General features: G+C 39.7%; 1 protein-coding gene across 1 annotated transcript in view; it reads right to left on the reverse strand.

The window, feature by feature from the left end:
• The window catches only part of LOC125996554 (cAMP and cAMP-inhibited cGMP 3',5'-cyclic phosphodiesterase 10A), a 238,348-nt gene that overhangs the window by 38,345 nt on the left and 178,800 nt on the right, over positions 1 to 21,203 (reverse strand). Inside the window, exons 10-13 of the mRNA XM_049765489.1 lie at positions 18,339 to 18,390; positions 15,968 to 16,110; positions 13,331 to 13,423; positions 9,514 to 9,700 (exon numbers count right to left, since the gene is read on the reverse strand). Of these exons, the coding sequence (XP_049621446.1) occupies positions 9,514 to 9,700; positions 13,331 to 13,423; positions 15,968 to 16,110; positions 18,339 to 18,390 (475 nt within the window). The remainder of the gene's footprint in view (positions 1 to 9,513; positions 9,701 to 13,330; positions 13,424 to 15,967; positions 16,111 to 18,338; positions 18,391 to 21,203) is intronic.

Below are 21,203 nucleotides of genomic sequence, written 5' to 3' on the forward strand. Positions count from 1 at the left end.
GATAGCACAGTGAGTAGGGCATCTGTCTTGCAAGCAGTCAACCAGGTACAATCCCCAGCACCTCAGAGTCTTCTAGGAATGGTTCCTGAGCATAGAGCCAGGATTAAATAAGCACCGCTAGGTGTGGCTCAAAAGCAAACAACAACAAATAAGACAAAAACAAACAAACAAAAGACCCACTTTTAAAGTATTAGATTCTGCAGCAAAAGTCATTTTCCCCACACAGGTCTAGATGGGGTATTTTATCTGTTGCTACTTTATTTTTGGACTCAGTCACCAGAGCTATGTGACAGAAACAACTATTGTCTACAAACATGCTGCCAAGTCACTGGACTTTTGTTAGGGCAACTTGAAAGATGAAGACAAAGATGAGATGAATCGAGAACTACACAGTGGAAATACAAAGCTGTAAGAGATGATGCAATCATGCACTTAGATCTTATGTTAAATGAAGCCAGCCAGAAGAAGCATAAATACAGGAAAAACACTTTTCTGTGGTATTTAGATTAACTGATAAGAAAATGGTTTAAGGGAGAGGGTTGCCTAGATCACTCTTGGCCCTATAATATAGGGAATAGAAGGGGAGAAAATCATGTGGAGTGGAGTGGGAAGAAGAGACAAATGAGGGTGGAGGGTCAAAGGGATTTGGGTACATGGGCGGTATTAAGGAAGGACAGCAATAAACATCCAAACCACAGGGTCAACAACACTGAAATAATGAGACCCAAACTTTAACGACCAAACTTGTAAAATTTCCTATTAGGATGCAGGCTGGGTGTGGGGAGTTATGGAAGGGACCCTGGAGACACTGATTAAGGGAGGTTGACTTTAGTGATGGGAACAGTGCTGAAACACTGTATGTCTGAAACTTGACTAGAAATAACTTTGAAAATCATGGTGCTTTAATAAAGTAAAAAACTTTTCTAGGACCTAGGATCTATATTTCATTCCTCCAACTATAAAATGTGCAATTTCATTTTGGTGGTCTTAAGTACACTGATTATATGTTTGATTGAGAAGTCATACACAAGAGTTTTGTAGTTGCACCCCAATAAAAGTTAGTAGAAGTATATGTATATTGCACATGTGTCACTAGAACAGAGGCACAGTGTCTTCTCAATTTTCCTTGTGTATTATATTATAATATTATGTTATCTAAACTAAAATTAAATTTCAAAATGCTATTAAAAGTATATTTTTAAAATATTTTATTCTCTTCCTTAAAGTGATTTTCTGTTCTTATATATTATAAATGCAACATAAGAAATGAAAACATCTAAATGTAATATATTTTTGATCAGCCATAGAGCCTTTTCTCTTATGTCTGTGAGATGACAGCATCACAAAGTGGTTTATTTTATTTCAATCCTTTTCTTTCCAGATGTTATTTTTCAGAAAAACATGACAAAAAAATATGAATGCAGATGAACAAAAGTAGTATTTATTCACTATACTTTTGGGTTTTTTTGTTTTGTTTTGGGCCACACCAGGTGACACGCAGTGATTAATCCTGGCTCTGCACTCAGAAATTGATCCTGGCTAGAGGGACCATATGGGACCCTATGGAACTCTGGGGGACCATCTTAGGTCAGCCATGACAACATCTTTGTCTCACTTATGGAACTGCGGCACCAAAATGCAAAATAATCATTTTTCCTACCTGTCCCCAAGGTGTTATAGCTGTGCTTACACTAAAAGTACATCCCTCATCAAGTTTTCCACTTTTAACAGCTAGGTAGAAGGAAAGACAAATACTATCTACACAGCAGGAAGGCTTTTTTTTTTTTTTTCTGCAAACTGAAATGTGCAAATACGATAAGAGTATTTGTTTATTCTCCAAATGCTTCACATAATGAGAAGTCAATGGGAAAAAGGAAAAACAGTGATTTCTTTTTACTAACAATAGAAATAGTCTAATTTAGGAGAAAGCGGGAATTGGAAACCCAGGAAAAAATTGGATCCAGAGCTGCAGGCACCAAAGCACTTTATCACACTGCAAATTCAAAAGAAATTGTCCTATGAGAAGGAGGCTCTGTTTCCTGACCTTCTCTTTTGGAGAAAAAATTGGTCTTTGCTTAGCTCCTTGCTCTTTTTCTAGTCAACAAATGAGACAATTTACAATTTCTAGAGAGAATAATTAAGCCAGTGGAAATATCAATCTAGTGGCTATAAATGTAACAATAAACTGGGAGCTAGTGAAAATGGCAGTGATGATCATTCATAACACAAAGGACTTCTGAATAAATTAGGAAAAATTAAAGGAACTAAGGTTGAGTATCATCTGGGAAGTAAACACTAGGATAAAACCTTCATTCACTTGTTCTCTTTTGGTCTCAAGAATGATCCTGGTTGCAGAAATTATTTCCATTCAAGACTTTTCTGCACAAGGCAGCCAAGAAGGTGCCAGGAAACATAATCTCTCCAGGGGCCAAACCCAAAAAAGCTCTCCCCACCCAATTCAGTGGGTGCTGATCCCTGTCGTGTGTTTGGGTACAAGAGAGCCATTATAAAGGACTGCTGCCTTGCTCTCTGCCCGCTTTTCTGCATGAGGCAGCCAAGAAGATGCCAACAAACAATCTCAAATTGTTAAGCTCTCCTCACATCTTCTAACCGATGAACACCATCCACCATAGCATGTAGTAAAAACCACACTACAAGTATGGCAATGGGGAAACAACATAGGACAACACCATTCATAGAGAATGGATATGACCTGAAAAGTACCAACCAATTAGTTAGCCCCTCAGCAAAAGAGTTTAGAGTAGATATATGGGGGATGCTCAGAAAACTCAAAGAAAGCATATATTGAGCTGAACAGACCCCAACGATAGAACTTAGAAATCTCCAACTGAAATAACAGGTCTGAAAAACACAGTAGATGAAATGAAAACCTCAATGAAAAACCTCTCCAATGGAGTAACAGCAGCTGATGACGGAGTCAGTGAGCCAGAGAATGAGATCCAGAACAACTCCACACAGCAGAAGAGATTGGAAAAGAACCTTAAAGCAAATGATCAATGAATAAACTACTCAAAAATGAACAGATGAAAATAGAAGTCTTTTAAAAACTCAACAGAAACAACATAGGAATCATTGGAGTCCCAGATATCCAGGAAGAGAATAATAATGTGTTGGAGGAAGAACGAGAAGAGGAAGAGGAGGAAGAGAAAGAAGTGGAAGGAGAAGAGTAATAAGAGAAAAGGGAAGAAGAAGAAATGGAGGAAGAAAGTGAAGAGCAAGAAGAGGAAGAAGAGGAAGAAAAGAGGAGAAAGAGGAAGTAGAAAAAAGATGACAAGAAAAGAGTAAGAAGAAGAAGAAGGAGAAGGAGAAGAAGAGGAGGAGGAGGAGAAAGAAGAAAAGGAGGAGAAAGAGGAAGAAGATGGAGAAGAGAAAGAAGAAAATAAAGAGGAAGAAAAGAAGAGAATAAAATATAAGATGAGAAAAGAAGTGCAGGAGAAGGAGGAGGTTAGGGATGTGGTTCATTTTGTAGAGCAGAAGACTTATAGATGTCAATGGCTAGACTTGATCCCAGATGACCTCTTCATGCTCTAATATTCTCACAACTTGTATGAATTCATGTATATCTGTATGTATAAAAACATTTGATATATTTATGCATGCTCACATCTAATAAAGAAACTGTAAAAAAGTAAATAAATATTACTTTTAAAACTTAAAAACATTATTTATATTTAAGTAAGTAAACAGAGGCTTAAGTAGCAATCTCATTTGGGTTCTAAAAAAGGTGGAAAACAGGGCTGGAGAAAGAGTATAGGGTTAATTAGGCACTTGCCTTGCACATGGCCAACTCTTATTCTATCACTAGAATCACAAATGGTCCCCCGAACACCATCAGGAGTGATTCCTGAGCAGAGTATGGAATATCTTGAACACCACCAGGTGTGTCCACCACCACCACTGCCACAATAAAAAGTTATCAAGTAACTTAAACATTCAAATGCATGTATATAAGATGTCAAGTTTTACATGTGGATTACACTGCATTTTTTCACTTTGCAATTTTTTTTAGTTTTATGCCAGGTACCATGATTTACAATATGGAGCATGGCAGGGCTTTGTGTAGAGTGACACGAGTCAGAAGGAGAGGGACAGATATAGGACATCACCCTCCTGTACAGCACAGAAAGTGTACTCAGCATACTTTATGTTTAATGGTAGTTAAGAAGTGATTTGGGAAGGAATAAAGCCTAACCAAATAGTATTTGAAGGAAAAGGTACCACTCTAGGATGCATGATTTTGGAACAGAGACAACAGAAATGTCCCCACTCAGAAATGTGCTCCGCATCTGCAACTGGCAGGCACCAGATTCAATTCCTACTCTGGGAATGAATTAACAATTGTATCACGCATGAGTGCTGTGTGCTCAAGCTCTCCCAATGTAATTAAGATTTGATTTCTACATACTTGCAGGACTCATATTCTTATATTCCATGTTACACAAAATTGGCTAAGAATTCAAATGAAAGATATTATGGGGAGGGGATTGTAGAAGTCCACAGACCATGAGGCACTTGCTTTGCAAGCAGCCAATCCTGATTTGCTCTCACACATCAATTGTACCTGAGCAATGCAAGAGTGGGTACCTGAGCACAAAGGTCAGAGTAAGAGTTGTGTGGCTACCCTCATGTGGCTCCCAAATAAAAAATAAAAAAGATGCTATGGGGGGTGATGTGTGTGTAGTAAATGAAGTTGAGAAAAAGCTTTGTTATTAAATAAACCAAACAATATTTATTTCAAATATGCCTAAATATGGGGATGCATAAAACTCAAATGTTATCCTTGCCAGTCAGTGCGTCATCTACAAAACCAAATTTAGTGACTTTCTTAGCTGTCAAAAATTCAATCTATAAAAATTATTTTATGAATTGAATCTTGAGCCCATCATTGATATCCTTATATATGAAGTTTTTTGTCTGAACATCCTTCCCATTTCAGGCAAATGGCATCAACCTTCAAAGGGTGACCTGCTCAGTTTTGGAAATGTGGGTTCCCCTTGCATCTCTGTCACCAGAGGGATGGCCCTGTACTTGAGCATATGACCCACATCTAACACTTCACCATTTACCTGCACCTTCTCATGGCTGATAAAATTCTCAGACATGCACCGAGGACCAGGGTGGCCTGTGCATGTGTGTAACATGCCCTGTGCTTTGGACATGCACAGGGCAGTTCCATTGAGTCTCTCTGGCATCTGCTGAAAGCTTGCCACAATTGATTAATTCAGGAAGCAATAAAAGTCAAACCATCTTCCTGTAGACTTCTGGGCTTTCATTTTAGAGTCACCTGCCCACAGTTCTTCACTGTAAAATGTATTCTGAACTCAAAGATCCAGAAACACCTGCTGCAAAGAACTCTTTTTCCCACACATAGTACTGTCTTCTAAGCTCTTAGCATCATAACAAATTGTTACACTTAAAATCATACGATGTATGAGAAAATTGGCTTTTAATATTAAAAAAAACTCACACAATTATCTTTTCAAATGATGATCTTGCCTCTGAATTAGTGGTGGGCTCAGAAACAGGGTGGAAATGCAGCTAAGTGGAGACTCAGCACTGAATCCCATGTAAGGAAGAAAGGGAGTTATTGAATAGAATGAGTGAGAAACTCACCACAAAGAAGAGTTGATATGGATTTAAATGGTAAACATGTCCTGGACCTATCACACAAGATGATTGACAACAAATGAGAAAAGTGACATCTTTCTTTCTCTCTCTTCTTTCTTTTTTTTCACCTTCCTCAGTAAAAACAATTTTTCTTTTATGTAGGAAAGAGATTTTTACTGAGGACAGCTTCAGTAATAATGTGCTCAAGCACACAAGAGCTTTGGATAAATGGCAGCTGTAGTTTCTTGCATTGGGGAAACTTTATAATGTTCATGAGGACAAGAAACTCACTAAGCAATGGTGAAGATCAAGTCCAAGTGGGCAGAGCCAGAAATGACCAAACTGCTTTCAAGAGCCTTTCATTTCAAAATGATGGTGCAAGCAACCTTGGGTGACCAGAGAAAAGGCCAATGGGAATTGGCCAGAAGGCACTTGTGATAACCGGCCTGCTGGTTTTTACCTCCACCAAGTACGTTGCTGGTCAAAGCAAGGCCAGGAGACCTGGACCTCAGCTCATGCCTGTTATTTTCCTTTTATTTGATTCTGACTGAGCTTAGGGGATTTGTGAGTCTGAGCAATTGGACAGAAGGACCTGAGGACACTTCTCACATCACAGGTGCATGAACTTAGCACCTATCAAAACATGGCAGATCTGAACTCAATGTTCATTGCTTCACTTTCACATTAATTCTTACCTGGAAAGTGACTTTTTGCCCACCTTCAGCAACAAAAAATGACTGATCCTGAATGATTCCAATACAACCATGAGATAACTGAAAATATTATTGCTATAAAGCCTCAGAGTGATTGCTAAATCTTTTAGGAAGTATCAAAACAGAATGAAAATACATTTTCTTTTCTTTCTTTTTTCTTTTCTTTCTTTCTTTCTTTCTTTCTTTCTTTCTTTCTTTCTTTCATTCCTTCCTTCCTTCCTTCTTTTTCCTTTCTTTTCCCTTTCCCTTACTTTTCCCTTTCCCTTACTTTTTCCTTTCCTTTCCTTTCCTTTCCTTTCCTTTCCTTTCCTTTCCTTTTTCCTTTCCTTTTTCCTTTCCTTTCCTTTTTCCTTTCCTTTTTCCCTTCCCTTCCCTTTCCTTCCCTTCCCTTCCCTTTCCTTTTCCTTTTCCTTTTTTTAGTTTTTGTTTTTTTTGGGTCACACCCAACAGTGCTCAGGGGTTACTCCTGGCTTTACATGCAGAAATCACTCTTAGCAGGCTTGAGGGACCATATGGGATGCCATATGGGATTCGAACCACCATCCTTCTGCATCTAAGGCAAATACGGTACCTCTGTGCTAAGTCTCCGGCCTCCAGGGAATATACATTTTCTTAGCTAATTATCATTAAAATCATTCTTGATGTTTGACCTAATATATACAGTCTTTGACATCTTAAATTAGGGATAGTTAATGATGATAAATTGCTGTAACCAAATTTCTTATTCTCTCTTGGGAGACAGTAATGAGAGTGATTTCTATGGCTGCCTTAAAAATACAAAGACAGGTAAGAGTAAGAATTGATGTAAATAGGGGCTGAAAGGATAGCACAGTGCACTGTAGGGCATTTGCCTTGCAAGCAGTTGACCCAGGACAAACACAGGTTTGATTCCTAGCATCCCGTATGGTCCCCCAGGAGCGATTTCTGAGTGCAGAGCCAGGAGTAAGCTATGGCTCCCTAGAAAAAAATAATGAAAGAATTGATATGAACAGGACCAGAGATAGTATAATATACATGTGTGTATATATACATACATATAATATAGAGATAGTAAAAAGAGTAAGGTGCTTATATATGTATACATATACATATATATGTTTATATAGAGATAGTAAAAAGAGTAAGGTGCTTGCCCTGCACACATAGCCAATTGGGTTCAATCTGAAGAACAATTCAGTGCTTCATACTGGTCCCTAAAAAATGATCCCTGTGCAGCCAAGTGTGGCCTCAAAACAAAAACAAACAAACAAGAAAAGAATGCTGATTTCTTATTGTCCAAACAAGTTGCCAGAAACATGAAGGCATCTTTCTTGAAGTGGCAATTGAGTTTTATCCCTGCACCACAGAGCACTGGGCAGAAGTAATCATGAGACCAGAGCCTGGGTAAACTTGAGCACCACCAGAAAATGGCCTCCACCCCTAAAATAGATGAAAAAAATTGTACAGTTTCCTACAACATAGGTCATTTCCTTCTCTGTATCTGTTTTCTAAAGGCAACTTTTTTTAAATTTGCTTTATTTAAACACTATCAATGTTTACTTATATATGAAAGCTATGGTTATTAGAGGAAAAGTTCGAAGCAAAGAAACCCCTCACAGCTGCATAAGTGTGCTTCACAAGAGCTCTGGAACTGAGTACATCCACCCCAAAAGACACCAGAGGTGGCAAAAAGGGGGTCAGTGCTGGCCCCTCACAACTGACCATTCTTACGTCTCTTCTATGTCACATCTCTCAGCTTTCAATACTTGCAGGCTTGTTTCATGAGGCTTAGCTCTACTTCTAGTGAGCACCTTCTCTCTTTTAACTGATGGGAACTACTATTGATGCTGATTTGATCTACTTTGACAAAGAGGATAATTTTAAAAAGTCCTTAACTACTAGTTTTTCTCTTCTTTGTTTGCCTTACCCCCCCCCACCCACACACAAACATGGTACCAAGACCAGACATTCATATGTTCATTTGGTGGAAATAAAAAATGATTAGACTTGAATACCAAATCCAAAGTCAATGACAACAGAATTGACACCCAATCTACAACAAGCTGTACAAGTGGGGAACTTTTCCACTAGCATTATGGGGGTAAAGGAGGGAGATCTGGGATGCATGCTGGAAACAGGGATGGAGGGAGGACAACACTGCTGGTGGGAATGCCCCATATTCATTGTCACTATGTGCCTTAAATATTACTGTGAAAGATTTGTAATTCACTTTTACCACAATAAAAACTAAAAAAATTAAATTAAATTAAATGAAAAGAAGTCCCTAACTGCAAATTTCCTGTATCACCAAAGAATTACTAGAGTTTATAGTCTATAAAATTCTCAGTTAATGTCAAATACCAGTGTCAGCTTGTTCTTTGAGCCCATGTTCAGCCTTGAATACAGAACTCGATTAGCCTCTGTCCACTTTTGTCCACTCCAGAGGAACCTGTGTTTGCTCTAGAACATGCATCTCCCTTCTTTCTTTCCTCTTACATCTTTCTAAGCAAGTGTCCTTCAACAAATGCTACCTTTCTGAAAATAAAATACTAGCATAAAAGAAAATAAAACTAGTTGGTGGAATCTATGGAGCTTTTCTTTATTCTTGGGTATACAGGCAGGACTGTGAGTTGTAGGTTCCCTTTTTCACCTAAGTCTGAATTTTTGGCCAGAGTCATGACTACCAATCACTGCCATCTTTCCCAAATCTAAAATGTTAGGTACATGGAGAGTGAAATTCTGAGAAATTTCCCTTCTTTGCTGCAGTAGAACATGATGAAACACAATCCTGGGCTTAGACATTAACCTGTACCACAACTTTGCTATCAAATCATACCTTGAAATAAGTGTAAAATAGTAACATACTTTCCCTTCCAAGGGGTTCAAAAAAAAAAAAGCATTTCCCCTCAGTCAGATTCACTGTTTCTGGTTCATGAAGGAAATATTTATTGGATGGGGTTTGGGCCATATCAGCAGTGCTCAGCACCCTGTAGCACTAGCTCTGTCTGCAGAGTGACCATAATCAGTGAATAAGGGACTATTAACTGAGGTTGGCCACATGCATGGCCTGCACCTTCTTCCCTGGCACCCTGTGAAATGGAGCTAAATGGGGAAAGGCCAACTTCCACTCAGCACCACAGACCATGTCCTCACTTGTCATGAGATGGGAGTAGAGTAGGCATGCAGTACTCACATTGGCACAGTGTAAGGCAAGAGCACAGAAGACAGCAAACATCTTGAAGTTGTTCTCGTCGGTTTTGGAGAAAGCGCTGCCACTGATCTTGTTCACCATTTGGACCACACCGATGACGCTGCCCCGGCTCACGATGGGCATGCACAGGATATTGCGGGTGGTGTACCCCGTGTACAGGTCCACTTCCCTGAGGACACAGAGGGAAGGCCATCAGAGCCATTGACCATGGCAGGCCCCATCATAAGCCTGCATCCATCCACTTACAAAGAACCAGCCCAAGCTATGAATGTTTGAGACTTTGGTGGCTGTGTGAAATGCTGGAGCATGAGGTTGAGCCCCATTACCACCTCACCCCACCCCTAAGCCAACTGGGTTTGATTTTCAGAAGAGTCTCTGGGAAAGTGGCCATTTAGTGATGAACTCTAAGGCCCTCAGTAACTAGAGGCAAAATGCAATCAGAGGGGAAACTCAAGAATATCTGGTGAAGAACAAAACATCCTCCAAACTGGGTACATATAGCCAGATAGTCCACAGAGAACCCAGACTTTGGTATACTCAGTAGGTCCCGTCTGCCTGGCTTTCCAACACTAATGGCCCATCTTTCCTTCATACACAGACACCACATGAGAACCCCCAAAGATTTCAGAGCAGCATCAAGGCCTTAAAGGCATATATTTACTGCTCAGTTCAAAGTGGATAGTTGACCAAGTCCTGATTGATAGGAAAGACTTTCTGTGCCATAGAGTCACCCTCCAGCTAAAGATCACATGAAGGTCATGAAAAGGTCATAAAGATCAGGTGAAGGTGTCCTTTGTAGGCTTGGTTCCTGCACTGAGCTTCCTGCAGGCCAAGTATGTTCCTACAGTGATTCAGCTGAACGGGATTTGGCCATTATGAGTGATGTTATTTGGGAGACCTGCTCCCCCAATCTTCAAAGATAAGCCAAGATTTTTGACCAGGTCTCCAATCTTTGTAGATGAACTGCGCCATCTTTCTCCAAGGGCTGCATTGCAAGCACATGAAATGTGCAAGCTTCATTGTCCATGAAATCAAGACACAGCTTCCTCTTGGTTGTTCCAAGGACATTTCCACCAGGGAAGCATGAGATTTGTCCTGTCCATACTGACACGGCTACTAGTGCTGAGCTTTTAAATTATAGTTATTCAAGTGAGTGGGTAGAAGAATTTTCTTGTCAATAAGATCAGATTCCCCTCACATCAATCATTTCTCCATCTGATTGAATATGACTCATGCCTCTTTTGTTGTGGAGTGTCTTCAAGACTATGTGTCCCTTTAGTTAAATAAGTTAATTACATATTTTGGATGTGACTATTTTATGGGACGGATGTTTTGTAAATGTCTCTTCAACTTCTGTTGCTTGTCTTTTCATTTTAAGAGCTAACCCATAATTTTTAACATCAAGGTTCCATGTAAGAAATAAACATATTTCGTGTTTAAACTAAAATCATTGGCTTTCCTAAAAACAATTTTTTCAGCACTCTCTTGAATTCATTGAAAACCCTTTGGATGAAGCTAGTTGTGCAACCTGTTGTGTTATAAAAATCTGGCTTTTTTTTAAATAAAACACCTAAATGGAATATTATGCAGTTGTCAGAAGAGATGAAGTCATGAAATTTTCCTATACATGGATGTAGATGGAATCTATTATGCTGAGTGAGAGAAAGACGCAGAATGGTCTCACTCATCTATGGGTTTTAAGAAAAATGAAAGACATTCTTGCAATAATAACTTTCAGACACAAAAGAGAAAAGAGCTGGAAGTTATAGCTCACCTCATGAAGCTCACCACAAACAGGGATGAGTTTAGTTAGAGAAATAACTACGTTTTGAACTATCCTAATAATGAGAATGTACGAGGGAAATAGAAAGCCTGAGGCGGGGGTTGGGTGGGGAGGAGGGAGATTTGGGAAATTGGTGATGGGAATATTGCACTGGTGATGGGTGGTGTTCTTTACATGACTGAAACCCAAACACAATCATGTATGTAATAAAGTTGTTTAAATTAAAAAAAATCACTTCCTCCACTATATTTAAAAAAATAAATAAATAAATAAAACACCTAAAGCAAATCTGTGAAAACTGCTGTAAAGACAGTAACAAAACTGATCTTGAAATTTAAATTTCTAGGCATTTATTAAATACAGGTTATTGGACTGTCATGATAGTGTAAGTTAGACTTCTTGCCTTTCACATGGCTGATGCAGATTCAATCCTTGGCACCCATATGGTTCCCCAAGCACTGGCAGGAGTGATTCCTGAGTGCAGACAGGTAATCCCCAAGCATTGTTATAAAAAAATAAATAAAATAAAATTATGTAATTTATTTCTAATTCTGCAATGACATTCAAAATAAGAACAAATTTTGGATAAATCATACTAAGAGCCAAATTAATTGTATTTGATAAAAGTTGAAGCTGTCTGAATTCCTACTTCATGTTATTAGATAAGTAGTTAGACTTTTTTTGCTAGAGATTGATATAATAAGAAAATAAAGAAAAAGAAAAGAAAAAAGGGAAGGAGGGCTGGTGTGGCAAGGTTTTATGTTGTGTGTGTGTGTGTGTGTGTGTTTTGTTTTTGAGCCACACCCAGTGATGCTCAGGGTTTACTCCTGGCTATGCACTTAGAAATTGCTCCTGGCTGGGGGGACCAAATGGAACACCAGAGATTAAACCTAGGTCCATCCTGGGTCAGCCATGTACTATTGCTTTGGCCCCAGCTAGATTTTGTGTATGTGTGTGTGTGTGGGGGGGGGGGGTATTTGGGCCACACTCAGTGACGCTCAGGGGCTACTTCTGGCTATGTGCTCAAAAATCGCTCCTGGCTTGGGGGACCATATGGGATGCTGAGGGATCGAACTCGGTCCGTCCTAGGTTAGTAGCTGCAAGGCAGATGCCTTACCGCTCTGTGCCACTACTTCACACACACACCCTGCTAGACTTTTTATGCATAAATCCTCTAATATAAAAATACCTAAATGTCAAGATATGCATTATTGTGCCCACTTTAAAGATGAAGAAACCAGAATTCAAAAGTAAATGCATACTTTTATCCCTCTGTGTCATGGTCCTTCTGGCTCTGAGAACTCAGCTTTCTGAGCATTTTTGCTCCTCCCGCTAAAGCAGGGGTCTCAAACTCGTGGCCTGCGGGCCGTTTGCGACCCTCAGTACAACATTTTGTGGCCCATGGCTGGCCTTCAAATATTGCAGTATTCGCGATTATTCGCTTACTGAATAATCGCAATAAAAATCGCATTAGTAAGAAAAAAAATTGCATTAAACATTTGCATACCCCAAGAATGCAAATGTTTAATGCGATTTTTTGCAATTTTTTCTTACTAATGCGATTTTTATTGCGAATATTCAGTAAGCGAAATCCTTTATGTGGCCCTGCCTCACCCCAACTTTCCCTCCTGCGGCCCCCAGGTAAATTGAGTTTGAGACCCCTGCACTAAAGAGTTTGGCATCTACCACTTTACACCTGTCTGAACACTAAGTTCGTCAAATGGTATTCACTGGGTGTTAACAAACCCCTAGGGAAAGTGACTCGGGGGCTAAAGTTGGGGGTGGGGATTTCAGAAGAGCTGTGATAATGAATATGTGTGTGTGTAAACGTGAACATGTGTGTGAGTGTAAGCATGTGAATGTCTATATGTTTGAGTGTGTGTATGAGTTTGTGGGTGTGTGTTTAAGTGTGTGTATGTGAGTGTATGTAAGTATGAGTGAATGTGAGTGTGTGAATTTGAGTGTAAAAGTGTGTGTATCAGTGATGAGAGACTGCATGGGTGTCCCGCTCCTGACCTGTTGAAGCGTGGGTCTGCATAAGCATCAGGAATGTTCAGGACCTCCCCAGTTCTGGCCACTTGCCCAGCGATGCCCTTCTCGATGGAGAACCTATGCACACAAAGAGAGGACCACGCTGGTTAAAACTTGGGGTTTCCCAAATGTCAGGAACCCCATCACTTCGCCATAATAAATTTTAGGGGGAAAGCATCATGCTGTTTTAAATACTCGTATTAAATTTACATGTAAGCAACCCAAATCATCTTATTACTACAAAATACTTAAAAAGGTAAGGCAGTAAACACTGAATCATAATCATTTGAGAAACTTGTTTCAAGAAATATATCACAATATATGTGGTTACACAAGATGATGCTGAAATTGATATAGTGACTGGCATATCACTGCACTAATCAATTATGATCTTTTATATTTCTAGATGCTTTATAAATTACAAGATACACTGTTAGATTACACCTTGTTTTACCCCCCCCAAAAAAAAAGATAATGCCTATTTTCTTGGTATATATTTGTTCACAATGTGGTTTCATCCAAAAAGATCATCCCTGGTTCCTTTGCATCTGTTTACACTTGATTTTACCCCCAAAACAGAGATTCTCTTACATGTAAACCTTGGTGGGATTGAGCTATCTCTTTTTACTTCCCCACCTGGGTTGGTCTCTGTACTCAATAAAAACAACAGTTCTGGCAGACAGCTAACTATTGATATGAGATAGAAGATTGCTAGACTACACGTGTTTCACCTTCAGCCTGCTTTGGATTATTTTGTGCAGCGACTCTGCTTCAGACCCATGTATCCAGGGTTGGAAATAGGGTGTGTGGATGATTTTACAATACACCAACTTAAATTTGTTTTGTTGTTTGTTTTAATTATACCCAGCGATGCTCAAGGGTTATTTCTGGTTCTGTACTCAGGAATCACTCCTGGTGGTGCTTGGGAAACCATAGGGAATGTCAGGGATGGAACCCAGGTGATGCAAAGCAAGTGCCTGTCCTACTTACTATCACTCCAATTCTCAACAAATATTTAAAAAAATATATTTACCACAATGGCAAACCAAAATCCAGTGGGTTCAGTAATTTGCCAACATTCATAAAATATTGGTGACACAATACAATACAGGAATGCAATATAAACAAGAACATTCAACCACATTATCTCCAATCTTGTAAGTTATGCCCCCAGATACTTTACAGGTATTCGATGTCACAGCATATGCAAGATGCAACTATATAAAACAAAACAATTTATAGCTTGTAGTGTTTTCATTACTGTAATTTAATTTAATTATCTGATTAGGCACCTAATTTAGTATCTTTATATCAGCATTTTATTTTTAACACACACGGCCTCGTTTATGACTTTTAAACACACACGACATTCATCATCAGTGTCTTCAGTTAACACTGCAGTTGAGAAGGTTGCACCTTCCAGGACCCACGTATTAGAAATGACTTCCAAGGGACTAGAAAATGCCCAGTGTCTTTAGGAACATTTACCTTCAGTAGGGAGTTGGCCACTTGGTGATAATGGGGAGTGGTAGGTTAGAGAAGGGGATACACTGTGACAGTGGGGAAAGGGAAAGTGTCTGCTATAGAAGCAACCTAAAGAGGCAGGAAGGAAACTGGGAAAATTAATGAAGGGCAGTGGTCATTGGTGAAGGGATGTGTTGGAACAATATACACTTGAAACTCATCATAAATATCTTCTAACTTTATAAAAAAATAATGACTTTTATGATAACACATTTTTTTGGCAGGATGAGCAATCCTTGCTGTTGAAATCAAGTTCCATTCTTTACCCCAAAGGAAGCTGACACATGAGAAAATTAACTTGTTGGCATCACAGGAAATTCCTAGGACACCTGACTGGCTCCCTCCTGGTTTTCTCTGGTCAGCTCAGAAATCAGTAACAGGATAGTCCAGGGGCAGCAAGTGAGAATAGGAAGGCTGCTACACAACCTGCCAACATGGGCAAGGCAAAGCCAGCCATGACTCTCAGCCTGTGCCCTCTGTGACCCTCACATTCATCACGAGGCCACAGCAAGACTCCCTGACACAAGACCAGTGTGAGCATGTAGGAAACAGAACACCGGGACAAAAGCAACTCTGTAAGTCAGCGTGGGGCACCTGTGAGTCAGCACCTGTATTCTTGAAAGGAGTATGTGACAGTGCTCCTGGAGGGAGCCTGTGATTGTATTCCCCCAAACCACGTAGGCTCAGAGCTGTGCTGGGATAGTGGCTTCTAATGGCCAAGCAGAGATTGACTGTGGCTTCAAGATGATGCCCCCAACATTTGGCCAGCAGGAGGGGCTGGCATGGGTGCCGTTGCAGGAGCACCACAGACACCAGGTGGGAGCACCTATACCTACCTGGGTGCACTAGCCAGTTTTTCCAACATGCTTTCCAAAATGGCGGCCTCCAAAAGACAGCACTCCCAGGGCTGCCGCTAATGCTTCCGAGGAGGCCGGTGTCGCTGGCTCTGCAATGCCATTCCCAGAAGTCCTACCTTCAGGAGGCGGGTCCTGGTGGGAATGATATCACAGATGACGAGAGCTGTCAGCGCACCTGGGCAAGCCCAGAGCAGCGGGGATGGAGCAATCACAGCACACCACTGTTTCCTCCTGGCTGTACCTGATCTCTTTGGTCTTCTTGAAGATGGGCTTCCCTTCCTTCTCCTCCCCAATGTCGAACAGGTCCGAGTATAGCTCCTTGTTCTTGTGGTCCACCTGGAAAAGTGCGCAGCGGTCTGCATTCACCAAGTTTTTTGCATATATCTGAAAGTTAACAATGAAAGTAGAGTAAGACCAGGAGAAATGCAAAGAACTCAAAAGGTTGTTGTCATCAGAAATTAAAAACAAAAACAAAAAACACTATTCCGACATTCTGTCCTCTCCTTAGGTGGGCAATTGGGCAATGGCTTTGAGTGAGACCAACATTGATGTCTGGATAAAAAATTATAAGTGCCAAACAAGGGAGTGACTGTGGTACATCAACACAATGGAATATTCACAGGTGTTAGGAAAAGATACAGTCGTAAAATTCGCTTAGCTGTGAATGGCTGTGGAGAGTATTAGGCTGAGTGAAATGTGTTAGAGGGAGATGGAAAGATATAGAATGAATGCAGTCGTTTGTGATATATAAGAAAAAAAGATAGTATAGTAATAATATCCAGAGATAATAGAGATGAGGGCCAGGAGGACCAGCCCATGGCTTGTCATAAGTAGTGGAGCAGTGCAGTTAGAGTACAGAATGGTCCACTATGACAATGATAATTTGAACTGGTCACTCTGGGCAAGAAATGGGCATTAGACAGAGATAAAGTGATATACATGGTACCCCTTCATTAACAATAATGCAACCATAGTACATAAATGAGAAGAAAGGGGGAGAAAAGGAGGAGTCAAATGGCTGCCCCAGAGGCAGGTGGGGAGTAAGGAGGACGAAACTGGGGACACTGATGGCAGGAAATGTGCACTGGTGAAGGGTGGTGCACATTATATGATAGACCCTCAATCACTTTGTAACTATGGTGTTTAAATAAAAAGGAAAAATATTATATGTGCCAGCACTGAGGAGGTAGTATGGGGGCATCACCAAAACAGAATATACCTCATACCCATGTTTATGCAAGTAGACCCATCTCTCCCCCAATACCAGCTGAAAAGCAGCTCCTGCCCAAACTCCATCCAAGTCCCTCTGCCACCAGGCCTCATGTCCAAACTCACTGAGCCTCCACTGGGGCCAGCTTCTGTCATCATCACTACAACTCACATGTCTTTGGCCTGCTAATCATTGCTCATAGCATATTGTAAAACAACCACAGTGGAATCTCTCGGAAATATCCCAAGTTCAGTTGGCATTGGAATTTCTCTGCTGCTCATCTGACACCAACTCACAACAATATTTGTGTCTGATGTGCCAGACAACTCTTTAATGCTTTTTTTGAATTCCTTGGCTTAGTTTTCATAACAGCAACACTAGGTAGGGGAAATTTCACTCTGGTTTACATCATAAAAAAAAATTAAGGTTCAGAGGAATGACTTGAACTTGTTTCCCCTCAAAGGGTCAGTAAATGGTGGGTTCAACAGGTGGAGAAAGTACAGTTAGGACAGAGGAGGGACCACTATGACAATAATAGATGGAAATAATCACTCTAGAAAAGAACTGGTGCTGAAAGGAGGGAAAGTGATATGAATGATATCCCTTCAGTAGCAATATTGCAAACCACTTCCTTTTAGTATCTAAAAGGAAAAGAGAAAGAGAAAGTGAGACAAAAATGTCTGCCATAGAAGTAAGCTGTGGGGGAGGACAGAAGGGAAACTGGACATAGCGATGACAGGAAGTATGCATTGGTAAAGAGATTATTGATGGAACATTGTATGATGGAAACTCAACCATTAATAACCTTTGTAACCTTTGTCTAGTGATTCAATTTTACTAATTCAATTATAGTGATTCAATTATAGTAATACATATTGTATGTGTATCTTCAATCTATGCACATATACACACAACAGGACATACATACAACATACATACATACAAGCAGGACATGACCCCAACCACATGCCCTTCATTAAACCATGGAAAATGTCCACCAGAACAAAGTCCTGGACAGGGAACCATGTACAAAAACTCCTCCACTTCCTGTGCCTGGTGCCTTCCAGAGGAGAGGTTTGGCCAAGAGCACTATGGAGCAGAATGACTCAAGCTCACAAAAAAAATCAGTGGAAATCCTAGAATGTAAAAGAAACACAGCCTCTTCCCAAAGTACAGCTCTCACTGAAGAATGAAAAAACTTGGAGGATTTTTTTGAAATGTTACTCAAAGGATCTCCAACATTAAAGCTAGTGGTAAATGAATCCAGATGCTACCTGCAGGCCACTCAATAAGTTTCATTCACAGCTTCTTTCTCTTTCAAGCAGCTCCTAGGTCTGATGAGTTATTAGGACAAGCATATAAGGGGGACACAAAACAGGCTTTAAAACAAAAGACAACCTACCATTATGTGTTCAAGTAGAGCATCTATTGCGACTATATTATCAAAATATGTTCTAGGAAACAAAAAAGAAAACAAAGCTTGTCATTTCCAGATTACTAATGTAATTATAACAAAAAATATGTTAAACTTTGAATGCATTCCCAGTTCTATGTATATTTAAATCAAAACACAAAAGTTTTTGCACTTGGATATCTGCTAATATTTGTCCCTTGCATTAATTAGTAACAACAAAATATATAATTATTTTTATTATTTTTTTAGGTTTTTGGATTATACCTGTTGGTGCTCAGGATAATTTCTGGTTATCTGCTCAGAGATCACTCCTGACAGTGCTCAAGGAACCAAACATGGTGCTGAGAATCGAACCCTGTGCCCTGTCTCGAATACAGGCAAGTGTCCTGTCCGATATACTGTCTCTTTAGTCCCAATAATATTATTTAATAATTTATTTTATTGAAAATCCATGATTTATAATATTACTGATGGTTTTTCATGCACATGATTCCAAACCCACACACATTACCAGTATACCCACCCCCTCTCCCCGCAGAACCCATTCAATTGTGCAGGTCAGTTCCCCAGTTTTGTTGTTTGTGGATTTTTGTTGCTATCTTGCTGTGTTTCTCTAAGTCCTTCACATGAGAGGGGTCATTCTGTACCTCTCCATTTCCTTCTGACTGACCTTATTCAGAATGATCTCTAATATATGATGTGAAAGAGATAGATGTCCCCAAAATCTTCAGTATATGGATTCTAATTCCAGAATACACATTAAAAGTATTTTATTGGCAAGCATAAATATAAATAATTTGTAGCATTCAATGCAAATTATAAAGGAGTAAACTGGTAGTCACCATATTACTTCAATTAATAACCTTGAAAAGTAAAATAAATATTTAAATATGCTAACTTGAATTAAAATACTTAAATCATAATCAGAAAAAATATTTTAGTCAAACTGTAATTTAGCTGTATTGAGAAAATAATTTGACTCACTGGTGAAAAAATACCAGTGTGTAAGTAAAGACAAGGCACTAATCACCATGCATGCAAAATGTATATTCATCATTATATATATTTATTTTACATCAGTATTTTATATATTCATCATAAATATCATTATATATAGTCATCATTATAGTTTTCATGATATATTCATTGCTAAATATATATTATCTTCATTACTTTATGCATTTATTAATATATTTTCATCATTATATTCATTATTTTATACTCATTTTATATTCATTATTATATATATTATTTTGAATGGAAATGAAATGCTTTGGAGGCTTACGATATATCTATATTAAAATATAAATCTGTCTTCCTTGTCTCCTCCATTCCCTGATCTTCCAAATGTAAATAATTAAAGGTGAAATAACATCAGAATCTCTGAACAAAAGATGCTACAAAGACTCTGTGAAAGGTGCTCCCTGAACATTCTACTGTCAAGTAACTGTTTTCAGTTAGCTAATTTAGCTAATATTCTAAAATTAGCAAAGTGTTCAGATAGACTAGGGGTAGATTGTTTTATTTAAATGATTTCACTAAAACTTAGGGCCAGGAGAGATAGCACAGCGGTGTTTGCCTTGCAAGCAGCCTATCAAGGATCAAAGGTGGTTGGTTCAAATCCCGGTGCCCATATGGTTCCCTTGCCTGCCAGGAGTTATTTCTGAGCAGACAGCCAGAAGTAACCCCTGAACACTGCCAGGTGTGGCCCCCCCCAAAAAAAAACCAAAAAAAAAATAAAGAAAAAAGAAAAGAACTCCAAAATCTTTGGGCCCAGAGAGATAGCACAGCAGCGTTTGCCATGCAAGCAGCCAATCCAGAAACAAAGGTGGTTGGTTCGAATCCTGGTGTCCCATATGGTCCTCTGTGCCTGTCAGGAGCTATTTCTGAGCAGACAGCCAGGAGTAACCTCTGAGCATCGCCGGGTGTGGCCCAAAAACAAACAAACAAAAAAAATTCACTAAAATTCAGGATTCATTTATTTGCCATGGGAACTGAGGACTTTAATGCATAGGAGATGGTAATGTTGGGGCCAGAGATAGGCCAGCAGAGAGTCCACTTGCCTTGCATGCATCTAATCATGTTTGATCCCTAGCACCCATACAGTAGTTCCCCAATCCCACCAAGAATGGTTCCTGAGCACAGAGCTGGAGAGTAAACCCTGAGCACCACGGAATGTAGTTGAAAAACAAAAGATAGTAAACAAAAACAACAAAAAGATAGTAAATAGCCTGGCTGTGGGCAAGAGATGCCAAGTGTCCTCTGAGAGGATTCCTTGGGCTTGGAGAGCCCAGTTCAGGGCCCGAGTGCATCACCCAGATGGCTGTATCACTTCCTTCTCTCGAGGATGGAGACTATGGCAACATCACTGCATGGATACAGTTCAATTCTGTCTCAAGATAGACTTCTGGCAAGGGATTGAGCAAGTTCTTTTAGGGTTCCTGGACTTCTCTTAAACTTCACTTCTTCAGTCTATTTCTCCATGGACTATGGATGTCTTCATGAGTAAATAAACAATGCCCACATGACATGTTAGATAGAGAAGGCTGAGCTGCTTAGGCTTGGCCTGGAGAAAGGGGTTCAGTATTGTAGCAAACTTGTTATCTGGACAGCCCTAAAGTTACCACATTCAGGGGCAAATTTTGGACCTCGATGATTTAAATAGATGGAACAGAGATAAAGATGACCTTCTAGCCAGTAACATCAATATGAACCTGGAAGTGACTAAAAAATATCACATCTTGGGACCAGAGAGACAGCACAATGGGGAGGGCATTTTGCTTGCATGTGTTTGGCCTAGGTTCAATCCCCAGCATCTCTGTCTTCCAAGCCTGCCAGGAGTAATTCTTGAGC

Source organism: Suncus etruscus, chromosome 18 (assembly GCF_024139225.1).
Source record: "Suncus etruscus isolate mSunEtr1 chromosome 18, mSunEtr1.pri.cur, whole genome shotgun sequence".
In the NCBI taxonomy this organism is placed as follows: Eukaryota; Metazoa; Chordata; class Mammalia; order Eulipotyphla; family Soricidae; genus Suncus; species Suncus etruscus.